Consider the following 15080-nt stretch of genomic DNA (forward strand, 5'->3'; position numbering starts at 1 on the left):
TAGTTCCCTACAGCACAGATTATGTGTTTGTGGTGTGGTCCTGCAGTCCCACTTCATGCTTTGAAGAATGAAAAAGAAATGCTGTATCTTTGAAAATAGTTTTTGCGTGAATATACTGAGTACTTATCTTTTGAAGGAAAAATAATTTAAATCTTAAATGAAAAACTTACATTTACTCAAAGCCTGCACTTGAAGGTTTGTAGAACTTTCTAATCCCTGCAAAGTACAAGAAAGTCAGATGTTCTTCATCCAGAGAACCAGCATAGTCTGACATGCTCATTCAATGGAATATGACTTAGCAATAAAATGAACGCTGTGAAAATGCAATAAGACATCTCTACGTCGTGCTGCGTGGAAGAAGCCATTCAGAAAAGTTTCACATATACTATTTTTATGTGCTTTTCTTGAAAGGCCTCTCCAGTGGGAGGGGGGACTAGAGCAGAGGTGGCTTTAACTGGGAGAGGAAAGAAAGGGGGTTGTGTACACAAAGAAGGGGAGGTCTTAGGTTGATATAGATTTGTGGTAATAGTTAAAAAGTTTATAAATTGGTTAATACATATAGAATTCGACACAAAGTGAGTCTACTTTGTTACATATTAGTTTATAAAATGAAACAAGCCCATTTAACACGGTTTATGAGGAAGGACTTTCATCTCTTAGCTTTTTATTACATATATACATGTATGCATTCTCTGGCAAACACATGCTTGCTGTGCTCATAGGGTTAAGCAAAGAGCCCACAGTGGAGGTTTTATCATTGTTCTCCAAGAGCACAGTCTGTCTATGCCCAGCCTGCCCGCAGAAGAGCACCTCCCTTGTAGGCTACTAACAGCCATTGTAACAACGTCATTTCTCTGCCAGCCAGAAGGACCACAGAGTCAAAGCCATTGTTGCTGGCCTGCCAATGACTCCTGGAATCTGAGTGGACTGGTGGTCTTGCCATCTGGCACCCCCTGATGCCAAGGCCTGGTCAGTGAACCCCATGGTTGTGTTTGGAGCTGATCATTTGTGAGGGTCTGCAAAAAAATCTTGTTTTTAAACATAAAAAGTTCCATTGTTTAGAAAATGGTATATACTTACAAGAAGGTATTACACACATGACGGACCTGCCATGGGTCAGCCGAGGCTGCAAAGAACTTTAAAGGAGATCCTACCACACAGTCTTCTCTTTGCCTATTTTTTTATCTTAGTGCTACCTCAGGTAACACTAAGGTATTTTGTGTCAATACAGCTTTGTATTAATAAACAAAGATAACAAACTTTTGAGGCAACGTAAAGTAAAATTATGATGAATCATTCTAGAATTGTGGAAGAGAAGCCTGGCCCAACCACATCATTGATTTCTAAGATCCCTACTTTCTCCATTTACCTGTTTGTGCTATTTTTGAAAAATTCCAATTTCCCTCAGTGGGAAATAGTGCCCAACACCAGCAGGGGGTGCTCACAGACATGCTCTCTGCAGAGGTCCGGAAATGTGTTTTCCAACGTCTTGTAGGTTGGAAAGTTGGGGGCTGGCTAACTTTGGAAGTTCTATCAGAGGTCAGTGATCATCAGACTGGTGTCTGCTTGTTCTGTGGAAGAGAGGCTGCTTCCCAAGAACAGCCTGAGACACTTCTTTTGCAGTTTAACAGGTTATGAACTTTAACAATAGCCACTTCACAAGGAAGTGGGGTCTAGGGTTTTATGGGTAAGCAAAATAAAGAGATTCTACTTCTTACTTGATTTCTGGCCTGAGAAGGGTCCGCCCCCTTTGCCTGGGATCCAGACCGGCATTACGCAGGTTTTGGAGTTACACTTTCTTCTTTCTCCTGTCTCCAAGCAGATTTGTGTAAACAATGAAGATGTTGACTCACGTGCAAGCAGGAGATGCTATGTCCCCCTCACTGACCTGAAGCCAAACTGCTCACCCAGCTCTGTGTCCTCCTCAGCTTCATTTGTAGGGAGAAACTGAGGCGAGAAGGGGTTCAGGGACCTTCCTACTGAGGCCCCTGGGTCCAGGCCAGGATGCTGGAGATGACCACAGTGAACCCGGCTGACTGGGCCTGGAGAGCATCGGAGGATCATGTGACTAGCAACAGACACAGGAGGCTGCTGGTCCGTAAGGCAGCAGGTCAGAAGATGTGGAACAAGAACGGAGTTTTAAATCATGGTTTTCTCATATATTTCAAAGTTGCAGATGTATATTAAGTTCTGAAACTGTGGGCCAGAAAGAAATTGTTTCTATCTGAGGGAAAGAACTGAATAAACACTGTAGATGGACAGAGTCCATCAGGCTTGGGAAATCACTTCCTAATTAAGCTGGATTTGAAGAGTGCAGTCTCAGGTAAGGTTAAAGACCAGATTTCCCATCATGCCATCATCACTGAAAACGTTTCATTTCCATATAACAAAAATGTAGGACCCTGTTAATTTCTTTTGAGGAAAACACTAGGTAGGCCTCAACGCCAGCAGTTAGGAACATTCTGTTCTTCCCATGGGAGGCAAATCAAACCAAGTTATCTTTTGATACGTGCTCCTGTCTTTCCTTTAGATTTAATTTTGAGCACTGGTTCCACACACACTGGGCAAGCGCTCCTCTACCCTGTTCCTTCCTTCACAGCACAACCTGGCTCCACAGACTGTTGCACACATCTTGGCCACACGGTGGCATCAGGAGACTGCAGACCAGCGTTCTCACTAGCGCAAGTTGGAGTACTTAACTATCTTAACTGTTCTGGATGTGTGTGGGGCTGCTCCGACTTTGAGATACACTGTCAGAACAGCGCACAGAGTGAGTTCGGATTTGATACAATGTTTTTTCCTCTGTGCAGGTGAAAGTGGAAGCGTATGTCTCCTCCCATCTGCACTCCCGAGTGAGTCTGACACTCACAGAGCCTCTCTCCGCAGGCCGAGCCTCTGCTGTCTCTTCAAGCTTTTGTGTTCCTTCATGCTCTCCATGCCTTGGAAATCTTCTGAACAGCTCTCCTCATTAACACTGTCTCTAGGGGAAGAAGGCCACGGACAGCTCCCTTCTTTCATGATCTGATTGTCACATCTGTTTCCTGCTTGGGAGTCAGTGGCAGGGTCAACAGCCAACCTATGTGTGAACCATTTCAGCGAGGGTCACAGGCGACGTCTGACAAGGGGCTCAGGATGGGTTCAGAATGGTGATGGAGCGTGTCCACGGTGGAGGCCATCTTCCCTCACTTCTGACTCCCTGGGCCTCGGCGGTCCAGATGCTCTTTGTTTCAGGGTATTTCAGCATGAGGCCCTCTCAGCACTGGCTGCCCCAGTTCGGGTCTGGTTTGCATGAACAGAAGAAGCTATGATACCATTTGTGGTTAAACTGTTCTGAATCATCTCAGGAGAGAGTGTCACCTCTCTTTTTTCCCTAACAAAATCCATGCATTTTAAATTCTGTAATCGAGGGTCATGTGCGCCCCCCCCCACATGTTTTAGTTCTTTGCTTAGCATCGGTGGGGCAGAACATTCATGCATCACAGTCACCGATGTCGATGACTGATGAGAGAGAACCCCTTTCTTCACAGCAAGCAGAGTGGCAGCCATGCAGCTTTTCCCACTTTCTGGATGGATGTGGATAGATGGGGGCTTCAGACTGGCCCCTATCTTCACTGTGTTGTATTTGCCCTCAGACACGGCAAGGCAGGGATTGGTATCTGCTGTGGAGACAGCCTGGGACCACCAGTGTCCATCCTTGTGTCCCTTGTGGGAGGAGGATGCTTTGTCACACCTTCCAGTGTTGGGTTCCTAAGTGTTTGACCTGCAGCCGCTTGTAAAGGAAAGCTCCTCTGATGCAGCTCCTTCATGTTGTTCCAGGACACAAAGACAGAGATGGCTCGGCTGCCTCTGGCGCTCGGCTGCCTCTGGCAACTTTTGACCCCTTCTTTGGCAGTGAAATGGTTAACTTCAGAATGCTCTGGATTTCTCACTCCTTAGATGTACACTTGAAACAGCTTTGCTGTGTGTGTGTGTGTGTGTGTGTGTGTGAGAGAGAGAGAGAGAGAGAGAGAGAGAGAGAGAGGGCAAGCACTTCCAGTGTTAACTGGATGCTCTCCAGGCCTGGGTTTTCCTGGCTTCAGAGGTCTAGCGCTGATGCCTGCTTTCCAACGGCTCCTGGTCAGTGGGTCTCCAGAAGAGCGGTGACCGAGGAGAGGAAAGGGGCCTGTGGCATCTGAAGGAAGTCACAGAGCTGGCCGTGCGGCCTCTCAGCTTTGAGTAAACCAGCCGTGTGGTGGCACCTTGTCCCGGTCTCCTCGGCTTCCTGAGGTGTTGTCTCTGTTTCCTTGTAAACATCGTGGGAGGTGGGGTGGGTCTTAACACCTCCCCTTCTTTACTGTTTCCAAGTACCCGTTGCTTTCAATATGTCCAAAGTATGACAGTTCACGTAAATAGTAAACAGAGGTCACAGAAAAAGCGCAGAGCAAGCATTGACACATGTGGCATTTTTCTTTGGGGATGGTGTCATGCTAAGTAGCCCTGGCTAGTCTTGAACCTGTGACTCACCTTCACTTACCTAGTTCTGGACTGCAGGAAGCCCCTGGTTTTGTGGCTTTGGAGCTTTGTGTCCATTTGTACGGTGTGTAGGCGGAGTGCAGGGTGAGGTCTGGGGAGGTTTCTTTGCCAGGAAGAGTGAGACAACAACAGGCTTTCCAGCAAGCGAAGGCCTTGGGCTCAGCGCAGGATGGGTGCTGCACACACCGCACCAGAAGGCTGGGCGCTCAGGCAGGCAGCTGGCCTCCTGCCCTGCTCGGCGCTTGCCTCAGAGAGAGACACCATGAGCAGCCACAAAACCCATCCAAATCTACCCAGAGCCTACCAGGAGGAAACTGGATTTATCAAACGGTAAGGCAGCTCCCAGCGCTGCCTGTGGGTAGCCCCTCTGTGTGGACATTGTCCGCCTGCACTCTGCAAGCTACACTTCCTGAGGTTGGAAGATCTAAAAACCTAGCCCCCGCTGAGGCTCTGCCTTCCAGAGGGAAGGATCCAGAGGTGTTATCTCACCCAATAGGAGCCTCTCCTGAAGACAGGAGACCAGTGGGCAATGTTTGTTATATCTTTTGCTTAACCGACGCTCTCATTTAGCAACTGAGGAACTCCAGAGCAGAAACAAAACTGCCTGAGAGTTGTAGCAGCACAAGACAGGTATTGGAGCCTCTGGGCCTTCGGGGCAAGCACTGCACTGGGGGGCTGCTTGGGTGTTTCTAGAACAGTTTGGAAACGAACTATGTAGAGATGAGACTGCCCATGTCACACCAGGATGTCTGGTGGAGCAAACACATCCTCCTTGCTTGCTTAGCACAAAGCTCTCTCTGCTCACAACAGCTTCACAAGTGAATGTCTAGCACAGAGAAGGCCATAGCTCTGGGGTTGTTCACAGTGGCGATGGGGTGTGGACAGTGGAGGTGGCTATTGCTATCCGCCGCTCCCCCAGGGCTCCTGCCAAGCCGCACGCACACAGAAGACTGGAGAGGCTCTCCTTGTGGATAGGGAGGGTCTCCTTAGCTCTCAGCTCTCAGGCGATGCATACCAGGCTGCAGCCTAGCAACCCGCGATGCCGGAAGCGGAGGAGGGCTGCCCATACGGGATACACGGGATACACGAGACCCGTCTCTGCATTTCCGGGGAGCTGCCCCTCACCTGAGCTCTGCACCTGTTCCCTATCGCTCTGGCACTTTTGCTTTTCGCCCTCAAAGGCTCTTCTATCTGTCTCCTGCTCCTTCCCACTTGCCCCCCAGCCTCCAAACAATGAGCATGACCAGCCCTGAGAAAATGACTAGATCTCTTGGAACCTATAAATGCTTAGCGGGGGTGCCTGGTGCTTGAGGAGGCCATTAACAGTGGAAGGACCAAGTTCCTTCTTTGTCTGAGCTCCTCCACAGAAGGCAGGTCTTTGTTACAGAACCTGCAGGTGCTTTAGCAAACGGGAAACACAACACGTAATCCAGTGATATGCATGGGTACCTACCTCTCTACAGACACAGCCTTTTGAGCATAGTAAGTAGTGTGTTCCACTACTAAGGAGAGAGGGAGGAGCACCTGGGCCACGCAGAGCCAGGAAGGCCGACTTAGCAGTGCTCACAGTGTCCTCCGAGCTTTGACTCAGACACAAAAGACAGTGCCTTATAGCTCTGCCTTCCCTCACAGTAGACAAGCAACCATTACTCGCCGCACCTAATAACCACTGTCCTTTCCTTTGGTCCTAATGTGTGTTCGAGCCAGTTAGTTCAAACTCTGTTTGAACTAAAATGGAATTCACAAATAATAGATGTGAAGAATCCACCCTGGGAGCCAGTAGCATGTTTTAGCATTCTGGGAGAGAGTTTCCATCTCCAGACGCTGCAGTTCTGACCCCTTCTAATGCTGCGGCCCTCTAATAAAGTTCCTCTTGTTGTGGTGACCACTCCCCCACCATAAAATTATTTTTGTTGCTACTTCACAACTGTAATTTTGCTACTGTTGTGAATCATAATGTAAATACCTGATATGCAGGATATCTGATATATGAAAGGGTCACTTGACCCTCCCAAAGGGGTTGCAGCCCACCGGTTGAGGGACACCTAATGTCAAATTGCTATCCAGGCTGCGGCTTCAACTCCTTGACCAGCTCCTTCCTCTCAAGTCATTAGAATACACACCCAGAAAATTTAAAATATATGCATTTGGGATGAAGATGTAGAGACTAGGAGGGTCTGACTTCTTTCTGTTAAGTAAATTTTAAAGGAGGAAAAGGAAATATTCTGTTGATAGTTCCTGGCTGTGGGAAACCCCAGGGTTCCAGTCAGAATCTCCATTCTCTGTGCATAGGGTCCTACTTTCTGAGGCAGAGTGTCTCAAGTCAGGGCCGGGGTGGGGGTGGGGTGGGGAGGCGGTGTTGGCACCATTCAAGATGAGCCAAGTGCTCTACAGTTTGGTTCAGTCGTCGAGCCCTGGGTACCACAAGCCCCTTCTTCCCCTTAGGTGAAGCAGCTCACATTGTTACAGGACTCACACCTGTTGCACTAGCAGCATGCTAAGTCCTGAAGCAGTGAGGCCAGGCGTTTGCCAGGCAGGTTCTGCTGCCCAAGACCTTTCCCAGTTCAGGAAAGCCAAGTGGATGCAAGACCCAGCAGGTCCTAGAAAAGATGAACGCTAGAGACACAGCAGACCTCAGAAACTGCTTAGGCGGAGCGGTGTGCTTTACAGTCGAAACAGCCCTTGCAGCTAGGCACAGGTAGAAGTGAGCCATTACTCTGCCACAGCAGATATCCTGCATGAGGCTTTCAGTCAGTCATGTCACTTAGGAGACAAGGCAACGTCCCCAGGGCTCCCATTACTGCCCATGTCTGGAGTCACATCTGCCAGGGCCCTGGGCTAGACTAACCTTGCTTTCCTCTGCTGCCTTCTCAGCCCTGGTCCCGAGTGACCATCTCAGAGGCCAGCAGGAATGCTCCTCTCCCTTCATGTTGCTATGGCAAAGCATGGGACAGCGCCTCCTCAAGTACCCACCGCGTGCCCCCAGGTCACCTACCTCAAGCAGAGTTCCTGTGCAAGCTTCTGCACAGTCTCATTGGGAAGCATCTGAGTCAGGAAGTCCAAGGCCTACGGGTCTGGGTATCCTTCCTGCTGCGGCCTCGAGTGCCGTGAGCCCCTCACAGGCTCACCTTTAACGCCTTGCAGAAGAATTGTGTGGTCACTTGATCCCTAGGCATCCTTCCTCCTGATAGGTGCTCCGTGGAGCGTGGAGAATGTCTACCTTTTAGTTTTTGACCTTCGACTGTCTGTCTTTGAAAAGGGCAGGCATCAAGGTTTGTGTGGTGTGCACCTCTGTGTGACACAGACACTGAGAGACACAATCAGTGTGGTGGCATTCAGCTGCAGGAGGAGCAGTCCCAACTGTGCTTGCCTGAAGGATGCCCCTCTTGTCTCTGCCCTCCCCAGATTCCTCTATGGTATATTAATGTGATGGTTTCCATCCTGGGAAGTGAGGGCAGATCCCAACCATGTTATCTATGACACACTCAGAGGGAGAGATGTCTGTGGACTGGACTTAAGGACACTTGCCATTTGAGTTAGACTAGGCTGATATTTGGAGTGCTTGACATCTATAGGAGCTTGCTTTAGAAGCAGGTAGGGACCCTGGGCAGGCAATGCCCTGGTAAAGCTGGTCCTTCCTGGCCTCCCCTCTTGGTGGCTTTTCGACATGTGTGGCATTATAGAAGGCCACACCACAAGTCCACAGCTTTTTCCCATTATGGTGACCTGACAGCTTTGCCCTGTCCTTTGAGATTTTCACACCACAGACAGGGTCCTTACCTCCTACATAGGTTTTGTTTTGAAATTTCTTCTTCGTTGTGTTTGTTCGGGGCCTTCTTTCCTATCTTTGTTTGGACTCCCAGATGACCTGTAGACCCTGGGACATGGTGAGCCCCTGAAGCAGCTGCCTGTCCTAGTCTATGTGACTCTCTCAAAGGCCTGTCCACAGAGCTGAGGGTCTTTTCACGCACAGGTGACCCTTGGCTGGTGGGCCGACAGCGGCGACTTACCTTGTACATGTGGCACAGCCCAGGACGGCTGCGGGCATGAGAGGGCAGAGGGCTCCGGCTCTGCTTTAGCCAGGGTACCTGCCGAGGAGGACAGAGTGGGCCGGGTGAGTCCGGTGTGGGCACTGCCTGCAGAGCCCCACAGTCCTCCGCAATCTCTAGGATCAGTGTAGTCGTTCCCCCATCAGGCAAAGAAATGCTTCCTTGTCTGGTGCTGTGGAGGTGTTTGGAAAGCTACCGTGGAACTGCAATGGACTGGCTTCATCTTACAATGGCTTTTATTTGCAGGCCTTTACTGGCAAGCGTGGTGGCCATTTGTGCTGCGTTTCTAAGTAGGAATCAGCAGTGGGTGGCACATCCTCACCTTCTCAAGGCTTCTACAGAGGACAGGGGGCGGTTTTCAGGAGCTGCAGTGTTCAGGGTCACTCCTGAGGTCACACGGAGTGACATTTTCTAGCCCACATTCTTTCTTGTTGGTGGAGCTGAGGGACTCCATATGCACAGGCACTTGCTTGTTCCCCAGCACGGGTCATGTCACCCTCAGCTGTACCGACACACTTCTGTGATGTGCGGTTTATTCCTGATTTAGAATATTCTATAAGCTATGAGAGTGTGTGTAGACCTCAAGGAAGTTCAAGCAAGTTTCAAGAGACTAGAATCAGAGTGCTCGGACAAATGGCCCTCAGGAGACATCTCTTTTTGACTGTTCACAGCAGAAACAATCAGGAGAGAAGCAGGGAGTGAAAGACAAGGAGTGGGAGAAATGGAGGGAGAGAAGGGGGGGAGGGGTGAGAGAAGAAAGGGGGTGGGGAGGAGGGGTGAGAAGAACAGGGAGAGAAGAACGGGGTGGGGTGAGGGGAAGAGATGAACAGGGGAGCTTATAGTGGTCACCCACAACAACCATTCCTCCAGCAGGTTCCAGACTCTTCCTCTGTTGCAGATGAATGGTCTTCTTAACCGTGGGCAGGGTGTCCTGCAAGGTGACTGTAGTGTGACTCACTAGTCTCTCTAGAAGTACCACTGAAAGTCAACACCGCAGGGGTGAGAGTGGAAAGTCAGAGTGACCTGTGCCCAGAAGTCTGTCTCACAACCAAGAGTCCTCACCCATACAAGAGAGGCAACTTCTACACTAGCAAGAAATCCTGGCCACTTAAATCTCCTGCACTGGGAGCTGAGAGAGTGAGCAACTGAGTATTCCCGTTAGAGAAAACTTTCTCGGGTAAACTTGGCTGTCCTCATGAAGTGGGACCCCTCAACTGAGTCAGGGAGGGTGACTGGGCAAGCCTGGGCCACTCACTTGGGCAAAAGATGCCGGATCAGCTCTAGCCAGTGTCCCTTGTGGACCCCTGGGATGACCTCCTCCATGAACATCAGTCCCTGTGAGCTCCTGCACAGCCCGCCAGGCCTGACATCTACACACAGGGTGGACAGACAGCTTGGAGCAATCACGGCTCTAAGAAAGGATGACCTGGTGACACTTACAGAAGTGTGATCTGTACCCTGATGTCACCGTCACCACTCCCATACAGGGTCAGATAAAGAAAGATGGGCGTTCTCCTTGCTATTCAGGTTCACAGGGTCTGTGTTTCACATCAAGGTGACAGAAGTAAAATGGCTTCTGCTGAGTAACCTAGAAGCAGGTGCCCAACCCAAGGCCGACCTGCAGATGGGAAGGGGTGACAGGGCGGGGCAAGAACACCCCTTAGGGAGACACACAGGCGTTGAGCCACCTTTAGGGACACTTCCATCTCCCTGAGCTGCTGCTTTCTGCTTTTTCTATTCAGAAACAAATGAACAAAATAGAGACTGTAGCAAAAGACACAACAGAGAAACAACAACACAAAACAACTTCAAGATGACCGATTACGCCATGGTTTGATGGGAGTACCCAGTCATTCTTAAGTACTAAGCCGGTATCTGGGCATCTCGGTGACTTTCAGCATGAGCTCAAAGAGGACTTATTTTCACTGAAAATGATCTCTTCCTTCAGATGTCGACCTGTGCTTTTCATCAACCAGTCAGAACTGCTTGTCACCAGCTGGCTAATCTCCCCCACTTCCACCTCCCTGGAAAGGAGAACCAACATCAGAAATAAATCCCTCAAAGTGGGATGGATTTAAAAGGGGGAGGAGATGCCATGCTGACCACATTTGAATTCACTTGGTCTTTAGTTTTATCTCTCATTTGTCTTCCTTCTAGTTTTCTCCAGCATCACCCTGAAGAAGAACCTGCCTGCCTCTCAGTTCAGCGGGAGGAGCCTTGTCACCCTTTGAACACACCCTCCCTGGGGAGCCCAGGAGGGTGGCCCTGGTGTGTGTGTGATGGCTAACACTGATTGCTGACCTGACATAATCCAGACTCACCAAAGGGAAACGCCTCAGGATTGATAAGATGGATTGAGGTGGTCAGACCCACCCTACTGAGGCTTGTTTGAGGGGCTGGGCTTCTGGACAGAATACAAAGGAGAAGTCCCTGACCCTGGATGCAGTGTCACCAGCTGCCTACTGCAGAGAAGGACTGTTTGGAGGAAGTGCGAGCTGAAACAACTCTTCCTTCTGACAGTTGCTTTACTCAGGATATTTTACCACAGCAATAGAAAAGTGAGATACTCAGTAACTATTTGCTGGGTACCCTGGTCAGTTCCTGTGTGCCTGCCCACACATCCACTGGTCATTCCTTAAGCACTGCAAGAAACATGGGGGCCGTGCCCATGGGAAGGGGAAGAGTTAGCTGCCACACTGCCATGCTGAGAGACCACTCTGAGTCTGTGGTAGAGACAGAGGACTCGGGACTGTGCTGTTCCAGAGATGGTAAGAGCTTGCGTGCCAGACTTACCTGTAGGTGTGTCTCAAAGCCGCGGAGATGCCAGTCACACCGTGCCATCAAGAAAATAAAAATACAACTTAAAAAGTCCATATGCAATTAGTACACCATTTTTGGTCTGTTAAAATGTTTAATGAGTGCATACAAAAGCCGAGGTACATTTCTCTTATGCTAAGGTTTACAACAAAATCGAATCGTAGCACAACCACCTAGGGGATCGATCGCCATTAAATACAAACACAGTTTACAAACATTCCCACCTTTACAGAGGGTGTGACGCCATCAAATTCCTACTTAAGTATCGGTGGATGGCTGTACCGACCAAGGCGGCAGAAAGGCAGAGTCAGACACCAGGGACCAACCGACCAAGTGAGGATACACCATAAAGCAATCCACACAAGAAATCTAAAAGTGTGAACTGGACACAGATGTGGGTGTGTCCCTTGTAGGCTGACTTTCTCCAGAGAGACTCTGGGAAACCCTTGCCCAGTGGTTTGGAGGCAGGGAGTAGAATGTGGGCCCCAAGTTCTCTTAGCTTCTGCCTGGACCCCTGAGCTTTCTGTTATCGGAAGGCAACAACAAAAGCTTTTCTCTGATGGTGGCACTAGACTGGAACCCTGGGAGTATTACTTGGGCACCTCTACTGTGTCCTTCATGTGACCTTTAATGTCACCTTTCCATAAGATGGATGGCAAGTCTATCTGGAACCTTCAGTTGCCACGTTAGCAGTGAAGACTAAACTAATTGTACAACGGAGATACATCTAACAACAGTTCGGATGCCATGGGAAAGATGTTCTAGCTAATTTACAAGATCCATCACACCTCGTACTCAGTGGCGGGAAGCATCTTTTTTTTTTTTCTTTTTGGTTTTTCAATACAGGGTTTCTCTGTGTATTCCTGGCTGTCCTGGAGCTCACTCTGTAGACCAGGCTGGCCTCAAACTCAGAAATCTGCCTGCTGCCTTCTAAATGCTGGGATTAAAGACGTGAGCCACCACTGCCTAGCAGTGGGAATCATCTTAATCCCACCCTGTCAAAGAGGCGGGAGCAGCCATCTAAAGATGATGAAACACCCACTCCAACAGGTTAGAAATGAAGATCTCAGGTAAAATAAATAGAGGGAAAAAATACAGGTGAAGAGCATTGCTCCCCTCCCAGGAGAATGGAAGATGTCTTTTTGGGGCACCTGTGTTGTTTAGATGTGACACTACACGATAAGCTTAGGTCCTCCACGAGATGCTACTTGCTCTGGGTGGGAAGAGGAGCCTTTGTAAGATGTGTGTTCTGAGATGCTGGCCACAGGGTCTGGGGATGGCCTAGGAGTGGACCTGGCCCTACTCCAGAGGTAATGGACTCCCAGCAGGTGTCTTTGTTCTTTTCCTCAAAGCCACCTCCTCAGTGTCATAAGGCCTGGGCATTCTATGGGCCGGGAAACCTGTTCCTTAGAAGCCACAGCACAGCCTCCCTTTCTTCCCAGGACAAAGGAGAATGCGCTCTGTAAATGGGCTTTTCACCACAGCGGATCTCTCGGAAGAATATGCCTTCTCAGGGCATTTTTCATGTGCTGCCTTTGAATGTCAGCCCGGAAAACGCACAAAGGCTGGGTGTTGTCCCTGCATTCTGGGAGCTGGGGGTGGCAGCCCTGCATGGCACGGAGGTACCACGTGCCCGGGGAGGGAGGATGCAGGACACAACATGACTAGGAGTCCCTCTGCAGGGTAAGGGAGGGGCTTCAGGGTCTCCCGGGTTCTACTTGGGGGTCCTTTGTCACACAGGCGGGTCACATAGCTGCATCTCCGGATGGCAGGTCTTACCCAAGCACCTTGCACATGTGTTAGATGCCTATCTTAGAATGACATTGAGGGTGCTGGCTTTTGTCACAAATGATGCTCGCCTTTAGACTCTGTTCTTTGCAACTTTCTTAAGGACCTTTGTAGTATAGGAAAACAAGCCCTGCTCCCCACCCCCACCTCAGTCTATAAATATCAAAATACAAACAGAAACAAATACTAACAGCTCATAGCAGTAAGATCCCCTGACTGCTTCTATGGTGACTGATTTATAGCCAGGTGCAGAGTGAGTTAAGCCCCCATCGCCAATGTTAAACAACCAAGGACCCACAATCAAAGTGGCTTGGACACCATGGCCAGACCCCTGCTGTGTGCCAGGGCAGAAAGGTTCTGGCAGAGGAAGGCACCTTTGGCTATGCTTGGAACAAACTGCAGGAGGGTACAGGGGAGGATCATCACAAACTCTGTATGGAAATGCCATAACTCTATCTTTGTATGCTAATTTTAAAAACTATTAAATAACAAGACCATGAGGACCACACACTAGAACACCAAGGGAGTTTTTCTTTTGTAGGAAGGTTGTTCATTTAAATAATCCTTCATATTCAAAAAGCACAGTAATGGTGCAAAAAAAAAAATAATGACACCTTAAGTTTCAAAAAATCCCAGTTATTTAAAAAATTACTCTTTAAAATTATTTTAAAAATTTAGACTGCTTTTGAATTTTGAATTTCTTCTTTTAAAGCTTGGGAAAGGATGTGATTTTAAAGCAGCGGGTGGAGAGGCATGTCTGCACACTCTGGGAGAGCCATGAGCAACACCTTAAGGAGTTTCAACTTGAACCATGGCCACAACACTGGCTCTAGAACCTGTGCCTTCTAGCTATTTCATCTTTCCTTCACAGTTCAGGTCCTTCAGCTGCACCAACTGGGTGTGACTGTGTGCATTTGTGGGCTGGGTGACACAGATGGACCTCAGGGTCAGTCAGGGGCATCCAGATCTCAAGTGCCTGAGAAGAAGTGCTTGAAAAGCCAGTGTAACGTAAATCAGAGCTGGAAACAAGACTGATGTATCAGGCTGAAGGCGACCCCACTAAGTATAGACTGTGAAGGAACCTGAGGCAGCCTGAATTCTGTTAGCAAGTAAGACACACCCAGTGTTAGTGACAAGTAGTGGTGACATCCAGGCCAGGGCCAGACTGCTGCTGAGACACCCAGGGGCTCTGGTGGCCACAGGGCAGGAGAGCTGTCATTAGATCCAGCAGTTTACAACCATCCCCACACTCAAAGGTGTGGCTGGAGACTATGGAGCTTCAGAAACTGCACTGCCAATGGCCCTAGGGTTGTGAAGACATCTCTGCCCCACACTTCAGTCAAAAGCCTCTTGAGTTCTCCAGAGCTTTGAAAACAGACACAATGTACAGGCAGAAAAATCTCCCAGGTATGCAAAGACCAGGGCTTGTTATAAACGCCACATCCACATCTCTCCCAAGAGCTGCTCAGCTATCCAATGGAGTCATGGAAAATGCCTTACACGTACAAGGCAGCAGCCATCTGACACTAGCTGCTAGACAAGCCTGAACCACAGGCTCATGCGGAGCCCACCCCAGATGTTGCCCTTGGAAACTGGACCACGGGCACCATTTTTATCTTCTGATACATTTTAATGCACAGGACTTTTGCTTTTGAAACATCATGAAGCCTGAGTTATATTTAAATTAACGGAACCACACAATTTTTTTTTTGTCATGAAAATTCATTCATCCCCACCCCTACCAAACTACTTAAGACAAAGGGGAAAGTTTGCTGGAGGTGTGGGGGTTTGCTTGGCAAGACCTCCTCGCCTCAATTGGACCATTGTTTCACAGCAGCAAGCAATTAGCAGCCCGAACCCAGCAGAGAATGAGCACAAATCAGGATCGAAACAAGAAGTACTGTGCAGAGGCGG

At 49.1% G+C, this 15080-nt stretch overlaps 1 protein-coding gene across 6 annotated transcripts in view; it reads right to left on the reverse strand.

Annotated features, from left to right (window-relative positions):
- Nucleotides 1-15080, reverse strand: part of Mbp (myelin basic protein) — a 108132-nt gene that overhangs the window by 15023 nt on the left and 78029 nt on the right. For 4 of the 6 annotated variants that reach the window (XM_052201370.1, XM_052201369.1, XM_052201373.1 and 1 more), the window contains exon 5: nt 8523-8600. The exons of the other annotated variants lie outside the window; for them this stretch is intronic. In XM_052201370.1, the coding sequence (XP_052057330.1) occupies nt 8523-8600 (78 nt within the window). The remainder of the gene's footprint in view (nt 1-8522; nt 8601-15080) is intronic. 6 annotated transcript variants of the gene reach the window in all.

The sequence above is a fragment of the Apodemus sylvaticus genome, chromosome 13, assembly GCF_947179515.1.
Source record: "Apodemus sylvaticus chromosome 13, mApoSyl1.1, whole genome shotgun sequence".
NCBI lineage: Eukaryota > Metazoa > Chordata > Mammalia > Rodentia > Muridae > Apodemus > Apodemus sylvaticus.